Raw genomic sequence first — 17,152 nt, 5'->3', positions numbered from 1 at the left:
CTATATGGTCAACTAATATTTGACAAAAGGGGAAGGAGCATAAAATGGAGTGAGAAGAGCCTCTTCAACAAATGGTGTTGGGAGAACTGGACAGGGTCATGCAAAAAAAATGAAACTAGACCACCAATTTACACCACACACCAGAATAAACTCAAGATGGATCAAAGACTTAAATGTAAATCATGACATCATAAAAGTCCTAGAGGAAAACAACGGCAGGAAAATTTCAGATATCCCACGTAGCAATATTTTCACCGATACATCTCCTAAGGCAACGGAAATAAAGGAAAAAATAAACAAATGGGACTATATCAAACTAAAGAGTTTCTGCTCAGCAAAAGAAAACATTAGCAAGATGAAAAGGAAACCAACCATATGGGAAAACATATTTGCCAATGATACCTCAGACAAGGGATTAATCTCCAAAATATATAAAGAATTTACACATCTCAATACCAAGAAGACAGACAGCCCAATTAAAAAATGGGCAGAAGGGGAAACAAGATGGCGGAGGAGTAAGTGGAAGCTACACTAACTTCCTCCTAGAACTAGTCTGGATTTACAATGTAATTTTGGAGAAATCATCTGGAATAACGAACCGAACACCAGCTGGAGAGAAGTCTTATAAACACGGAGAGACAGAAAAGGCTGCTACATCACAACGTGACCGGTAGGGAGTGCGGAGACGCGGAAGGGCTGGCTGGGCTCCCACGGGTGGCAGCTGAAGGGGCTGAGAAACAGCTCAGCAGCCGGGGATTCCCCCTGAGAAGGGCAGGGTCTAAACCCCCAGCTGGGCTTCCCAGCCTACAGCGACAGAGTGGAAAGTAAAATAGTATCAGCTGTGAAAAGCGAAAAGCCACAGGCTTTCTTGCTAGCTGGAGAGAAACAGCAGGAGAAAAAGAGCTCTTAAGTGGATCACATACGAAAATATTTTGGCCACCACTTACCCTGGGCTCAAGCAGAGGGAAGGCAGAGAGGACTGGAGACACTTGGGGAGAATTTGGCACGGTGGCTTTGAGGGGAGAACTGGAGGAGCAGCTGACTGGGTCCCAGTGCTGACTCATCCCCAGTACTGCGGGTAGACCATTCCCCTCCAAGTGGCGTCAGCCTGAGGGGAAGCAAAAGCCCTGCCTACAGGAATTAAGCTGCCACACCCACAGTCCTTAAGCCTGACAGCTAATCACAGATTGAATAGATTAACAATCAAAGAAGACAGACAACAGCAGTAGATCCCTGGAGGTCTCCAACAGGCTGCCTAGGGCCAGACTGGTACATGATCTGACGCCACCAGAGGCAGATCCAGGAAGTGCAGATCATTCCAAGAAGCACCAACAAACAATAGGAGTCAAAAAAATGGGGAGACAGAGAAACAACCTCCCATCAAAAGGAAAGGTAGAATCCCCAGAAAGAGTGCTAAATGAAATAGAGGGGAGCGAACTATCAGATATGGAATTCAAAACATGGATTATGGAGAAGCTGAATGAGCTCAGCGGAAACTTCAAAGAACTCCAGAAAAACTACAAGGAACTCACAGAAAATTACGTGAGCATGAAAAAGGACATAGAAGCTATCAATAAGAGCCAGGAGGAAATGAAAAATACGATCTCTGAATTGAAGAACACAGTAGAAGGAATTAAAAGCAGGCTAGAGGAAGCAGAAGATCGGATCAGCGAGCTGGAGGACAACCTACACAAAAACTCCCAGACAATGCAACAAAATGAAAAAAGACTGAACAAGACTGAAGAGGTTCTAAGACAGCTGCAGGACAACATGAAACGTAATAATATCCGTATCATAGGAATTCCAGAAGGAGAAGAAGAAGAGCAAGGGATAGAAAACCTCTTTGAAAAACTAATGACAGAAAACTTTCCTAACATGACGAGAGAAAGAGTCACGCAAGTCCAGGAAGCACAGAGGGTCCCAATGAAGAGGAACCCCAACAGGCCCACTTCAAGACACATCATAATTAAAATGCCAACATTCAAAGACAAAGAGAGAATCCTAAAAGCAGCAAGAGAGAAACAACTAATAACATACAAGGGAGCTCCAATAAGGCTATCATCAGATTTCTCAGCAGAAACACTACAAGCCAGAAGGGAATGGCAAAAAATATTCCAAGCAATGAAAAACAAAGGCCTACAACCAAGAATACTCTACCCAGCAAGGCTTTCATTCAAAATGGAAGGTGAAATAAGGAGTTTCCAAGACAAAAGAAGGCTAAAAGAATACATCTCCACCAAACCAGCATTGCAAGAGATGCTAAAGGGTCTGCTTTAAGAAGATGAAGAAACAGAGAGACAGAGAGGAACACGAGTACAAAGGGGGAAAATGACAATGAATAAGTACTGAAAGAAAGAAGGAACTTCTACCATTTGCAACAACATGATTGGAACTAGAGAGAATTATGCTTAGCGAAATAAGCCAGGCAACAAAAGAAAATTACCTTATGCTGTCACCTGTTACAGGAAACTAATGAACAACACAAACAAATGAGCAAAATTGAACCAGAGGTATGTAAACAAGGAATAAACTAACAGTAACAAAGGGGGAGATGGGAGGGAGAGAAGGGGTAAGAAGGGGAAGGGTCTAGTCAAAGAACATGTATGAATGACCCATGGACATGGACAACTGGGTGGGGACTGACTGTGGGGGGGGGCAGGGTGCAGGGAAGCAAGAGGGGGAAAAAAAGTGAGAACTGTAGTGGAAAAACAAACAAACAGAAAATTTTTTAGTGGGGGGGGAATAAAAATATAAAGAATAGAAATGCAAGTTCAGTGAATATTAGAAGGACAAGGATTTTCCTTCCGATAAGACAGTCCTACAGATTTAGAGACTTGTATGTGGGTTATGTTACATAAATTAACATGTGTTTTCTGTTTTCAAAGGGCATAAGCCTACAATCTCATTACCTGAGTGATTATCTGTATGCATAGGCCTCACTTAATCCTGTCTGCATTGCTGCCTCCTGAGACTCAATGGTTTGGCTGAACTAAGTGGCTGGGTTGGTGAAGAACGGGGTGGTCTGTGGGCTTCACTTTAAAACTGGTTTCTCTTTTCTATCCTAATGGCTTGGACAGAAAAAGCCCAGAGGCCTGAGATGGGGGAAACCTAAAATATTTCCCTCAGTCCAAAATAAGTATAATGGGCAAAAGGGTTTTGGACAGGTGAGATGTACCTGGCACACCTTCCTCCAAAGAAGCCCTTCTTTTCCCTAATGTGGGACATTGAAAAATTAATACCTGTCTTTTGTCATCTAGTGGTTACGGATTAAATGATGTCCTTTAACCCTGTTGCCCCCAGAATACAACAAGGATGCCAGCCTGTCAAACCAAGCATGCCGTTGTCCAGAGACAGCCAACCAACCTGGAGTCTGCACGATCCTTCCCCTTGTGGGAAGGCCACCCTCCCCTCCACATCCCCACTCTTATTAGGGATTTCTTGACCCACGGGTAGGTAGGACGACGACCATGTCCAGCTTGAAGCAGCTAGAGGAGCTCGAGACCTTCATCCATTGTCCTTTATAAGATTGTAAAGGGTCTTAAGTCTGAGAGGGAGGAATTGTTATTTTTTATTGTTAAAATATTTAACTAATTAATTAATTAATTTTAAAAAAAGAAGAAGAAGAATATATGAAAGGGTGAGGCGGGAGAGCTTGTATGTACGACCCATGGGCATGGACTTGGAGAGGGGATTGTTGGGGAAGGGGGGTGCTGGGCGGAGGGGAGCAAAGGGGAAAAAAAAAATTGGAACTATTGTAACAATATAATCAATAAAATATACTTAAAAAAAAAAAAAAAATGGGCAGAAGACCTGAACAAACACTTCTCCAAGGAGGATACACAGAAGGTCCATAGACACATGAAAGAATGCTCAACATTACTAGCCATCAGAGAGATGCAAATAAAAACCACAATGAGATACCACCTCACACCAGTACGAATGGCCATCATCAACAAATCAACAAACAACAAATGCTGGCGAGGATGTGGAGAAACAGGAACCCTACTGCACTGCTGGTGGGAATGCAGACTGGTGCAGCCACTATGGAAAACAGTATAGAATTCCCTCAAAAAACTAAAAATGGAACTGCCTTTTTAACCAGCAATTCCACTGCTAGGATTATACCCAAAAAATCCTGAAACCCCAATTCAAAAGAACTTATCACCCCTATGTTCATAGCAGCACTATTTATAATAGCTAAGTGCTGGAAACAACCTAAGTGCCCATCTGTAGATGAGTGGATCAAAAAACTGTGGTACATTTACGCAACGGAGTACTATGTAGCAGAAAGAAAGAGGGAACTCTTGCCATTTGCAACAACATGGATGGAACTAGAGAGAATTATGCTTAGTGAAATAAGCCAGGCAATGAAAGAAAAATACCATATGATATCACCTAATACAGGAGACTAATGAACAACACAAATAAATGAACTAAATTTAACAAAGAACAGAATAACAGTTATTAGGGGGCAGGGGGGAGGGAGAAAAGAGGGATAAGTAAGGAAAAGGTTTAGTCAAAGAACATGTATAAATGATTCATGGACATGGACAACGGGATGGGATATGACTGTGGGAGAAGGGGTGGGCTGGGTGGGGGGAGCAATGTGGGGATAATGGGATAACTGTAATTGAAAAACAATAATAAAAAAAAAATTCAGAACCAAGATTTGTTCCTATGGGCTGATGTCTAACATTAGTGGCAAGAGCTCTCCAGGACTGTGCTTTTTGTTTTGTGATTGCTGTTTCTCTGATCCCCCTGGGGTAAAAATATTGGAGAAAGTAAAGCTGTTACATATTCATGAAAGCAAATGAGTCTGTAAGTAAGCTGAAGAATTTTTCCTCTCATTAGCTTCTAAAATGTCTGCAAAATGAATTTGAAGATCCCAAATTATATTTTGCCTTTTGTCTTTCTTCATAAAATTGTAGGTAAGTTCATGTTTTTAAATTGTTTTTAAAATACAGTGCAATCGCTGTTAAGAATGTAGTGAATTCTTTAAATTCACACATTTAAATAAGTGTAAAATTTTCTGCTCAAACAATACATGATTATAATAAGACAAGGTCAAGATAGAAGCTTTATTACTAGATGAGATATAAATGTAAAGCAAAATTGACGTTGCTGAGCTAACAAACATCTGAGACAGACTTCTTTCAATTCTTTACTGAAAAGACAAGAAGTCAGATTCTGAGTGAGGTTCTGTTTATAGTGGGGCTTTCAGGACCCAGCTGTGGAAGGATAAAGGACCAGTCATGCTGATAAAAGTAACCAAACAGATATCTTCTTTAAAACATGCATTAGCTGTTACACAAGGTTTTTTTCCTTCAAATTTTACCTAATTACCATAGGCTTTTTCATATGAGAAAATCTTTAAAATAGTGAATCAAAAAGGTTTTGTACTGAGATAGTTTATATGACTTCTCTCTGGTTTGTGAAAATATCCAGAGATCGTTGGCTTATCGTTTTTAGCTTTTACCTCTGGGACTATTGAAAAGGGACAATGACCCTTGCTTCAGGTACCATGGGCAGTTTTCACTTCACCTTGAGCACGGAATGAGAGTTGTGTAAATGTTACATAAATATTTTGCAGTATGTTTACTGGGTAGGTAATGGTAGTTCTAAGAAGCTATGGGTAGCTGCTTTATGTTACACTGTGGTGGTTGAAATGCACGAATAGGCAAGTTTCAACACTAAAGATATATATGAGAAAATTACGGTACTGGTTGAACTCTTTAAAATCAGGAGCAGTGACTCATTCATGTTAGTGTCTCCAACTTGTGCACAATGTCTATTTAAACCAGGAAGTACATGAAAACTGCATTTTAACCTTATGAACTTAAAACCATTGAAGTTTGGCTTTGGAAGAAAATCACTAGTCTCTGAGAAAAGACTTACAAAACCAACTTCTGTCAAACCACAAATGTCACAAATCTAGATTTCTCATTTGGAATCTCAAGTGGGTGAATTTAATTAGTAGCTATGATTAGAAGCTAATTATTAGAAGTGGCCTTGGAGAAAACAGTTCCACATTGCCCCCGAACTATCTGATCTTGAACTTTTCCATTTCTTCCTTCATTGTTTCTATTCTATCCAAACAATAACCACATGAAGAATGTTGAAAATAGAAGTTTCCTTTAATTGATATTCAGGATGTCATTTAGTTCGGAACTTTATTATTTAGAGAGAACATGTAGCTAATACTAACGGTGCTCTTGTTCCATTGATAATTATCTTCAGATTAAAGACAGTTGTCCTTCCCTCACCTGCTGAGGAAGTGCTTCCTGCCACTCATTTTCTCCATAACCTCAAGTAAATCTCCACTGCTTTAATGACAATAAGCATTCTTATTTTACCATGACATGGTAAAGAAAAATCTAAACTCTTTCATATAAAAAGAAGTTTCATAATCGTAAGACATGAAGAAGGGGAAAAGGTATACTTAACCATAGGTACTTTTTACCATGAATTTTCTGACCTTTATTTGATTAAATTCTCAACCTGAAGATTGCAACAATATAGATTTCTTTAGAGTTTAATTGTTCATTTCATTGAATTTTGGATGAGGAAAACCTCAGCGTGGGGCACAAAGGGTGGTGAGCGGAAGGAGAAGTTAAGGACTGAGCTGCTTTGCAGATCAGAGCATTTGAAAGTGAACACCCAGTGTGACAAGAAGCAAAACCACAGGACACCACGTACTCTTGCAGTTCACTTCGCTTCTCAGACTGTTCAGACTCTTCCTACTGTCTGCTCCTACATCCTCTCTCTACTTCACAGATGTCGCTGGGGCAGCTAACCTGATCCAACACTGAAGGACTCGGGGAAGGAAGGGCAGCCTTCTACCTGAGAAGTTTTCCCATCCTGATATGCGCAAGAAGTGAAGACACTGCCTGCCATGCTTGGAACTGGAAATTTGTTTTGGGTCCTCTTCTTAATCCCACATCTGGGCGTCTGGAGTATTGACGGTAATGCACCTATTTAGATTAGGCTTTGTTTTGTTTCTCAGGAGGTATTGAAGATAATGGTTTTCCTTTCTGATCTTGTTAGAGGTGGCATTTATGTGAAGGACAATGGTAGATAAAACCAAGTTGTTAGTACTGTTCACTGAAAACAGTCTAGGACAGAAACCAAATTAGAACATGGAATTCAAGTCACTTTGGCTGATTTTCTTTAAAAAACATGCTCCGATGGTAAGAAAAAAGGCAGATATTGTAAGTAGTTAGGTACAAACTTATTACTATTAGCCAAATTGATGGTGAATAGCTTGTTCTTTGCAAACTAAAGTTTGGCAGAGTGAGTGTTGTTTTGTTCACTTGGGTAGGATAGGTATTGGATGCCTGACTCTGTGGTTACTCTTGAATAATGTCGCTAAATAAAATCACACTACTTAACTTCAATGGGGTGTGTGCCTGGAGAATACTGATTGAGAAAATGCTGGTAAATACAGGATTGGAATGTTCTGTCATTGCGTCTCAGAAAATCGTTCTGACTTGGGTGGCATTTCACATAGAAAACAATGTAGGTTCTGCGTAGATGATGTTTGGCCTCTTCTGCATAGATTTTATATAAGCAAGCAACCACTTTCTTCCTTCTGGTGAGTTCAGTTGCTCCCTTACACTGACACAGGAGACTCCATATTGTAAAGGGGGAAGGGCTATAAATAGCTAGTAGTGGTTTTGGATTTTCTCAGGTCTGGTTTCAAATATCTTGCTTCATCATTTCCCCAAGCACACGTACTCTTACCAGTTTGTGTGGCCCCTGACACCTATAGAATGTCATCTTCAATTCTGGAACTGGGTGGTTTGGAATTTGTCTCCACAATGCCAGGATGGCACGTAACCAGGGACAAAACACATCTTCCCTTCAGTCATCTAAGCATTTTCATGTTTGTGTATTTTTATGTGTGTATATTTGTTATTATGTTGACAAGGGGTTTAGATGGATGAGTGGATTTTTTTCGCTTTCCGCCAGACGTCTACAATCATATAACTACAACTAGAGTCAAATTTCATTAGACAGAATTTAAACCAATTTAAAGAGTATATATACTATTCCCTGTAAAATCAAATAAAATAATTTTTAGTGCTGTATCATACTGAGATTGGGGTATTCCCCCTCCCAACATGCTTACAAAAAGGAACTTGAGTGTTAGGATTGGCTTAATTTACTGGCTCTGCTACTTACTGTGTGACTTTAAGTTTCTTATCCTGTCTTATCCTCAATTTTCTTTGTGAAATAGAGATAATAATTGTACCTAAAGTATGGACCTATTGTGGACACTATAAAGGCAGTAATACTATAAAGGCAGTAATACAGGTAAAGTACCTGGCATAATAAATACACACAATAAAAGCTCGATAAATGTTAATGGTATTTTTGCTAATATTCTTTTCAGCAAGCAACCCCTCAAAACTCAGTTAAATGGGAAGTAAGTTTTAACATTATTATTTAAAATAGTTGAGTTTTTAAAGCTAAAGTAAAATGAATAAGTGAAATATATTATACAATATATTTAGCCCCAAATATAGCGAATCAAACTATTTGGAAAATGAAATGGAAAGCCATGGACAAAGTCCTGGCCAGGTATCTTATTTAGCAGTTGATGAATCACAGCATTACTTGCATTAAATTTAGGACACATGTTGAGATAAGGAAAGTTTGGTGAGATTTTTCTCTCAGAGCTGATGACTATTCCTTAAAAATCACATTACTTTTAACCTTTATATCTTGGGGATTTCCTGTGATTTAGTTAATTTTCAACTGCTGAATTCTTTACACTGACACAGAGTCAAAGCTTTTAAAACTAATTGTAAAGCTTTTCCCCCTCCACTTCAAAGCAATGTGAGATCTCTGTGCCTTTTCCCAGGAATCAGGCTGCATTGACAATAAGGTTGGAAACAATGTAACATTTTCTACAAACTTCCTTCTTTATAATAAAATTATGCTTGCTTGCTTTTTGGGTTTCTCAATAAAAAATCGAGGGGGCACTGTGCCCCTCAGTATCTGGCATAGAATTTCTGTCCCAATGAAAGTATTTAAGGGTCAAAGGGTCTGCACCTTCCCTTCCTGGGCAGGTAGGCAGATTATGCTGGCAAGAACTAGGCTGCAGATGGAGAAGCCCCTGTCAATCAGCTGCCTCCTCACCTTCCAGCTGTGAAACCGTGGGCCACTTGTTTAGTCAGAGAGTCAACCTAGATTCCACCTTAAAGCAAGCAGGAACACTGCAGTTAATGTTTGACTACTTCTCAGCACTATATATGGTCCTGAATGAATGCTGTAGGAAATCTTTGATTGATCACTGCTTATTGTGAGGGGAAAAAAAATCCAAATCTGGTCTAGTACCAGTGGACACTCATAGATTGGCTCCTTTGAAAACACAGTGGTTATGGCCAAGTCTCCATATGAGTCTTGCCTGTGTCCTCTTTAGCCTCTACTGTGATAGTTCAGTATGGACCATGGGTCCGTACCCCACATCGCACACAGATTGTGTTGCTTTACTATAAACTGACCATATTGTTGGGTCGGTCAGAGCAGAAACATTAGGGTAGAAGGTGCTCTGCATCTGTCTCTCATTCTTTGAAGTTTCAGGGTCTTTATCAGGCATATTTCTGTCTGTAGCTATTTGTTGCTATTGAAATGGGCACAGGAGATGGAGCTGTGCCTTCTGCCAAATGCATTGGTATTGTTATTATAAAAATGCCTCCCACAAAATATGACTACCTTTGACATAAATGTCTAAGAATACATTCTTCAGCTACAGGATTTCCTGGATTATGGTATGAAAAGGTTAATTTCTGTGCTGGTAACAGCCTTGAAGAGACTTTCCTAATGCTGAAAAGCTTTTTAATTAACTGTTGCTTCCTCTGTCCCACTATCAAAATTTCCTCTATTATAATTTTGAAGTCAAATGCTCTCACTTGACTGTCCTAATTTATTTTTAGTATTTGTGACTTTCACCTTTGCTTAGAGTTCAGAATTGTTGAAAGAAAATGTTCACAGGCATTTGCAATCAGGTCCAAAAATGAAATCAACCTTTCGCTTTATTCTTTGGAGAGGCAGTGCTGGGACTCTAGAGCTAGATTGACTGGATTACTATCCCATCTCTGCCATTTACTGGTTCTGTGACTACAACCTCTCTGGTACAATTTCCTCATGTAAATAATGGGGACAATAACGATATTGACCTTATAGGGTTGTTGTGAGTGTTAAGTGAATTAATTCTGTGAAACACTTAGAACAGTGCCTGATGAATCATAAGTACTGTGCAAGTTTAGTTAATAATGTTTTTTTTTTCTTTTTAGTCCAAAATTGAATTAACTTGAGAGATCTGTAAAGTAGTATTAGAAAACCATCTCTTATTTGGGTTGACAGAATTCATCTATAAACAACTCTTGACATCATTATCTACTATATCTCTAATCACCAAGAAATAATAATAGAGTTTGGGAATCATGAGACTTGAGTTACACTGTATCTTTGAATTGTGTCATAATAATTTGCTTCACAGTTCTAATAGTCTCCATTCTCTTCAAAATAAGCTCAATATTATTCAATTTTCTGGTATCCTCTCATGGACTCTGATTTCTGTGCTTATCCTGTAGAAGAAATTACTTATTTGCACGTGTCTGTGTATACACAAGCAGGAGTATCATTTTAGTATGCTCAGAATATAAACATGTACATTTTGAGGTTCACTTTGAACACAGTCCAGGATACTGTTGGAACAGCCATCTAGGCCAGTCATAGGGAAACATCAGGTTTAGCTAGTAGAGCTCTCTCATCCTCCCTCCTTCCTGATAGCCACATTTATCTTATGAGCACAATCTGAAGCTTGAATACATCACAAACAGTCCATTGTCCAGAAGTGGCTATTAGAAGGGATGGGCATTTAAGTCCTAGATGGGTGGCCATGGTCCCATTTTATTTTCTTCTATGATATTAGAAGAGAAGAATTAACATTGGTAAGGGGGTAATTGGCAGTTTCTGCCCAAATGGATACTGTGTCTTCTAGGGATTTGAAAATGCCAGTGAATCTCAGTGTGGTCTTTGCGGCAGACTATAAATATTAGGAAGGCAAGGAAGCATCTGGCAAAAAAGTGAAAATGAACTTTCCCTGTGTCTTTCCACTAACACATAACCCACACTTACACTGAGCATCACACATAACTTTTCTATCACATATTTAGAAATACTCATGTTGGTTTCCAAAGTCTCCTTGGATGCTGCTTTCTACAGCTTCTATGATATACTGTTAGCTTTTTCTGCCTTGCTTTTTTTTCTGAAGTCACTGTGACTAAGGCGGAGAGCCTATCATCTCTAAAAGACAGGCCCACCTGTTTCAGGTAGTCAGTGCCTTTCCCTGCCAGAACTATTCTCTAAATTATCAACATGAATCATTGTTTTTAAGTGCTCATTAAATTGGCTAAAACCTTTTGCTGTCTAGAGAGGTAACTACACATCGGCCAAAAAAGTCTCTGCTAGATACTCATCCTTGTCACCTAGGATGGGCAGTACTCTGAATCCTCTGTCATGGGAAGACAAAGACAGTGACCAATAGGGTAGAATCACAAGGGAACATTTTTCACTTGGTAGAGATCTACTTGGAAAAGTACCCAAAGACATGTTTCCATTGATTTGAGAGAGAGAGAGAGAGAGAGAGAGAGAGAGAGAGAGAGAGAGAGAGAGAGAGAGGAGCGAGAGAGAGAAACATTGATTGGTCGCCTCCCAATACACCCCAACTGTGGATTGAACCCACAAGCTAGGCATGTGCCCTGACCAGGAATTGAACTGACAACATTTTGGTGCAGAGAATGATGCTCCAACCAACAGAGCTGCATGGCCAGGGCAACAAAGGATTTTTTATTTGACTAAGGCTGACCTTGCTGGTTAATATATTTCTGTAGGATTTCATCTCTCAGATAAAAGGACATTTTTCTCTGGGATATACTGCATTTTCTATTTATATTTGTTTGCCTGGTAAGGATACCAGTGTTTTTGCATCACCACTAGTCCTTATGAAAGCAGTTGGGAATCATTGTTCAGAGCAGGGGCACTTGAGGCAGATCTCCTGGGTTTCCATCCTGTTTCTGCCACCTTGAACAGTAACTCAACTTTTGTGTCATCTCTCTAAACTCATTTTATTAAAAACATGTAATACCTGGTGTTTATTGTTTATTATGACCAAGCATAGTCCTAAGAACTCTTCCTATATGTTCTCATTTACTTTCACAACTAACCCCTGTTAGAGAAGAACTTGTGCTTTGGGGTTAGCCAGGCCTGGGTTCAAGTCCTAGTCTTGACTCTGCTTACCACTTGTGAGTTATCTTGACCAAGTGACTTAGTTTCTCCAACACTTGGTTTTCCAAACTTAAAGATAATAATAGTAACTACCTCATAAAAATTGTTGCAAAGACCAAATGACATTTTACACACACACACACACACACACACACACACATATATATATATATATATACCTAAAAGTGCATAGGACATAATAAGAACTCAAAAAATATTAGTCATACATCTATGTTTCTCTGTTTCTCCTCTTTGGAGGATCTAGGGTGGGTCTACAGCACCTGGATAATGTGAGGTGCAGTGCATTTGTGGGCAAGTGGCAATGACTGTAGAGCCTGGCAATGACTGATTCTGGAGGTGAGCTTCCAGATGTGACTCAAATTATTCATGTGCTATCTGACCTAATGATGACTAAAGCTCCTTGCTTGTCCTATTCTTTAATATGTCAAGAGGAGACATGGCACAGGTATTTTGTAAACTTTGCTAACTTTTAGACAAAGCTACAGCAAATACTAGAATGACTGTTTCAAAGCAAATCAACTTCAGAATAATCCCAAACTAGTTAAAATCAAGAGATACAGGTCTTAATCTTAAATTGTGCAATGCAACTAAATTGAAAAGATAGTCTTCAAAGCTCCCCTCAAGTAGTCTTATCACAAGATGAGAAATTTTAGTCCTAGAAGAGATTGCTTCAAAGTATGTTAAATAAGTACCTTATAAAGCAAACTTAAAGGAAAGTTTCAAGTATCATTTTCAGGAAGTTTTAAAGAATAAAAAATAATAAAAGATGATTTTAACAGTTCTCTCAACTTTCTTGTTTAGTGGTCTTTGTTTTTTAAGTAAATGGAATAAATATGGATTTATACCACGTGTATTCTTGATGTGAAGTTAATTATTTCATTCCATTTTTGCCAAATGAACTTTACATTATGTAAGCCAGTCTCTCTTTCTCTCTCTCTCTCTCTCTCTCTCTCTCTGTCTGTCTCTGTTTGTGTCCCTCCACCTCTCTCTTTCCCTACCTCTCCTTTTTTCTGTTTCTCCTCTCTCAGTATGCATGTTTAGACTGGGAAGAGATGCCTATTTCTCTTAAAAGACCCATATCAGACAATATGCCCAGAGAAGAAAAATATAAACTATTATTGCATACTAGTTCTATATCAGTTATCTATAATACATTATATGTTGTTTCTCAGGTAGGTATAGGTGAATGTCTTCCACCTGACAGTAGGGACTGAGACTCAATAGGTTTTTGTTATACCCCTTAAGATAAGTTTATAGGGTTTTATTAAACTAATAATGGTCACCCTTATAAGAGAAGCTTTGATTTTAACATTGTGCCTCATTCTTTTTTTTTCAAGTTCCAATTTTTTAGTTAAAGAAAAACAACCTTTTCCAAGGGCAACAAGTGAACCAAAGATCAGAAGGAAGCAGGGTGTGGGCCTCTTACAAGCTTTTGCTTCAAAACCTGGACTTGAGGAAAGAGGGCATCCTCGGAACTTGGGGGTGACTGGCCAGCAGGGGGATGACTTTGGTAGGATCAGGTGGAGCTATAGCCCAATGTGGCCACTCGATTGATCTGCATGGGCTCTAAGGTGATTTCTATCTGCCAGTCAGTTGACATAATTAACACTATTATTCGTAAGGGGCATTAAATTAAGAAATGATATATGGAGCCAAGAGAGTGGCTTATTCAATTAGATTCTGAATCACAATCAGGAAATAGTCTTTGTCTGGTGCAGCCATAATTTCATTTTTCTTGGTGTGAATTTAAAAGAAGGTGAGGTCATTCTGGGAGTCAATTTCATGCACCGTACTCCGGACTTTCAAGATGAAGTTGTGCATGAGGTTGGCACACTGTGTGGTGGTGGAATTGTCCATGGTGCTCTTTTTTTTCTTTTTCTTTCCTTTTTTTTTTAAAATAATTTATTTTTTTATTTGTTTGTTTACTTATTTTTTATTTTTAGAGAGAGGGGAAAGGAGAAAGACAGGGAGAGAAACATCTCTGTGTGGTTGCCTTTCATTCGCGTCCCCAGCTGGGGACCTGACATGCAACCTAGTAATGTGCCCTAGCTGGGAATCGAACCAACGACACTGGGCTCGCAGGCCAATACTCAATCCACTGAGCCACAGCAGCCAGGGCCCATGGTGCTCTTAATGGTAGTGCTTTCTGTGTTCAACCCGATGATTGCCCACACTCCTTTCTGGCTCTGAAGTCACTTCAGTGTCTCCTCCACTTCTGCCATCACAGACCACTGATCATGTAGCCTAGCTCTGGCTCACTACAGTACAGCCCAGTCTGTGTACCTTATTCTTATTCAAATTTTCCCAAGTATTCCTTGCATTTCTGGAAATATCTGCTTTATGATGTGAGTTTATTTATCGCACAGTTAAAGTCATAAGTTTAGTCAACACTGCATAATACAACATTATATTAATGGTTCTGAATGAGGTGGAACTCCCCTACTCTCATCTCATGTCATCACATCCCTAACTTTGTGAGTCGATGGCAGTCAGCTTATGATGGGAAGAACATTGGTTATATGGGCTTTTTGTTGTTGTGCATGTAATTCCCTGAGAGTGTCTAGGTGGATGCTCTTCCAGCATCTTTGATTTGTGTGATGTGTGATTACATGGCTGCTACTGCTATATGTGGATTGGCCTTGACTATGCTCAAGACACTGCCTCAGGGGATCATTAAACTCACATCATTTTGTAAGTAAAAGGCACTGGCTTCTCTTCCTTGGTTGTCATTATATCGCCTCTCCTCTCCACTACTCCAGCCCTCTAAAGTTAGGCAGATCAGACCACCTGCATCCTCTGAAGGCCTGTTTTTCTCCTGAGTCTGAAGAATTCTCTCTTTCCACAGGCCCCCCCACCATGTATCTGAAGTTTGTGTTTGTTCGTTGGTATCTTCTGATAGAAGCTAAAATTCTGGTTGGTGTCACAGAAAATTAGTAGCATATTATACCTTTCATAATCATTTCAGTCTTTCAAAAATTACTTGGTTACATTTTTATGTTCAACTCTAATGCTGTCTTAGCTCCAGTAAGACATTCTGCATTTATTACAGGCAATCATTTCTTTCAGTGAAAATAATTATTTTGAACTTTTCATAAATATGTAAGAATTTTTCCATGGAAAGCTTGGTTGGGAGTTTCCTCGTGGTAATGGTTATAATCAAAACATTTAAAAATATGTATTTCACAATCTTATGTATTTCACATTAAGTTAGAATTACAAAACTTTTTTATAAAGAGCTAATAAGTTTCACAAATTATCTACCCTTTTTGGCTTCTGATGACATCTATACCTGCAGCTACACTTGCTCAGCTGGAAGGTACTGGACCAGGCAGTTGTTTATGACTGGCGTGCTTTTCTGATTGGTTGGTCTGGGTATCTGCATGACCACAGAGTGTCACTTATTCAATATTTTCAATATTACCTCTGAGTGAACATAAATCAGATCTTTCCATACTGCATGCTTATGAGGTCTGTTTTCTCTTTAATGGTTATAACTTAACCACTGCAGGGTATATTGAGATGCCTTTGGCAACCCCTCAAAGGGCTCAGGTGTGTCTGCTCTGTGTCCTTAGCACACAGAGAGCATGAGTCAGAGTTGTGGACAGAAGATTTTTCTCTCCATGAAGCTGTCTCTGTTTGGTTTCAGGTACATCATGCCTTCTCACTTTCATACCTTTTCTAAGGCCATCTTCTTCTGCAGAAACAGGTACCATCCCACCAAAAAAGGGTGTAGAGCAGATAGGAAGACATGCATAAACACATATTTATAGAGTGATATGTGTCATACAAAATAATATAGGACATTCATGGGGCGGGGTTGGTGGTGCATCAAGTAGCCTTGGTTTTCTGGAGTATGGGGGTGTGGGAATTTGCATAAGGAGACAAGGGGTAAAATGCCATTTGATGAAGTCTGAATGTGTTCCTGCAAGCATTAGAGAGTCTGCAGGGGAGGGGAGTAGGGGTAAAGTCTTGTGATTGCATTTTCATTTTAAGCATGCAAACTGTGACAGTAGTGTGGAGAATGGGTTGAAGTAGAGATAGGGGATGAAGGCTAAATTTGAAATGTAGAAGACTAATTTCTAGGCTGTGACAATAATCCACATGAAACAGAGTAAGACCCAAATTAAAGCAATGGCATGGAGACAAATTTTGGATGCTGAATCAAACTAACTTGGTGACCGATAAAATGGTACAGTGAAAAGAGGTCAAGATGGCTCTCAAGTGGCTAGGTGGATGATGGTATTACAGTATAATGATGAGAGGAGAAGCAGAATTGCCCTAGGGTGGGGTGTGGGGCAGGAGGGGGTTCAACATCCTCCTTGAAGCCTTTCTTGATTGACCCAGCCACAAGGGTTCTCTCCCTCTTCCAGATTGAAAGCTCTGAGAAACTGTATAATCAAGATAATCAAAGAAAAAATCTAATAGAAAAATCAAGAAGTGATGTAAGCTTCTTTCTGCATCCACTTTGCACTAAAAACATTACTAAATAGTCAAGGACAATAGGATGTCCAAACCTCTGGTGTGGGCACTAAGGGGTACATTGTCTTTATAGAATTTTAAAACAAATAAAAGGTGCTCTACTTTTAATTATCACCATGTACCAGCAATTCTGAACAATATCGGTGATAAAATATTCCTCCCCCTACGAATAATTTTGGCTTAAAGTTCTAGATGACTAGTATGGTTATTGCTGAGTTTTAATACTATGTGTGTAAGCTTCAAATTAGCACATTTTTAGTACTTCCCCTTTGATAACCATTTTATTCTACATGAAAATTAACTCAGAAAACTTCGCAGTTACAGAGTTGGCCTTGGACATCCACAAATCCACCTACAT

At 39.3% G+C, this 17,152-nt stretch overlaps 1 protein-coding gene and 1 pseudogene across 1 annotated transcript in view; one reads left to right on the top strand and one right to left on the bottom strand.

Moving 5' to 3' along the window:
- Positions 1–6,874: 6,874 nt before the first annotated feature.
- Positions 6,875–17,152, top strand: part of BTLA (B and T lymphocyte associated) — a 39,651-nt gene continuing 29,373 nt past the window's right edge. Inside the window, exon 1 of the mRNA XM_090263478.1 lies at positions 6,875–6,962. Within this exon, the coding sequence (XP_090119604.1) occupies positions 6,893–6,962 (70 nt within the window). The 5' untranslated portion in view covers positions 6,875–6,892. The remainder of the gene's footprint in view (positions 6,963–17,152) is intronic.
- Positions 13,981–14,537, bottom strand: LOC150021538 (dynein light chain roadblock-type 1-like; annotated as a pseudogene).

Source organism: Furipterus horrens, unplaced genomic scaffold (genome assembly GCF_987537825.1).
Source record: "Furipterus horrens unplaced genomic scaffold, mFurHor1.1.pri manual_scaffold_1, whole genome shotgun sequence".
Lineage (NCBI taxonomy): Eukaryota > Metazoa > Chordata > Mammalia > Chiroptera > Furipteridae > Furipterus > Furipterus horrens.
This window is presented reverse-complemented; position numbering and strand designations above follow the sequence as displayed.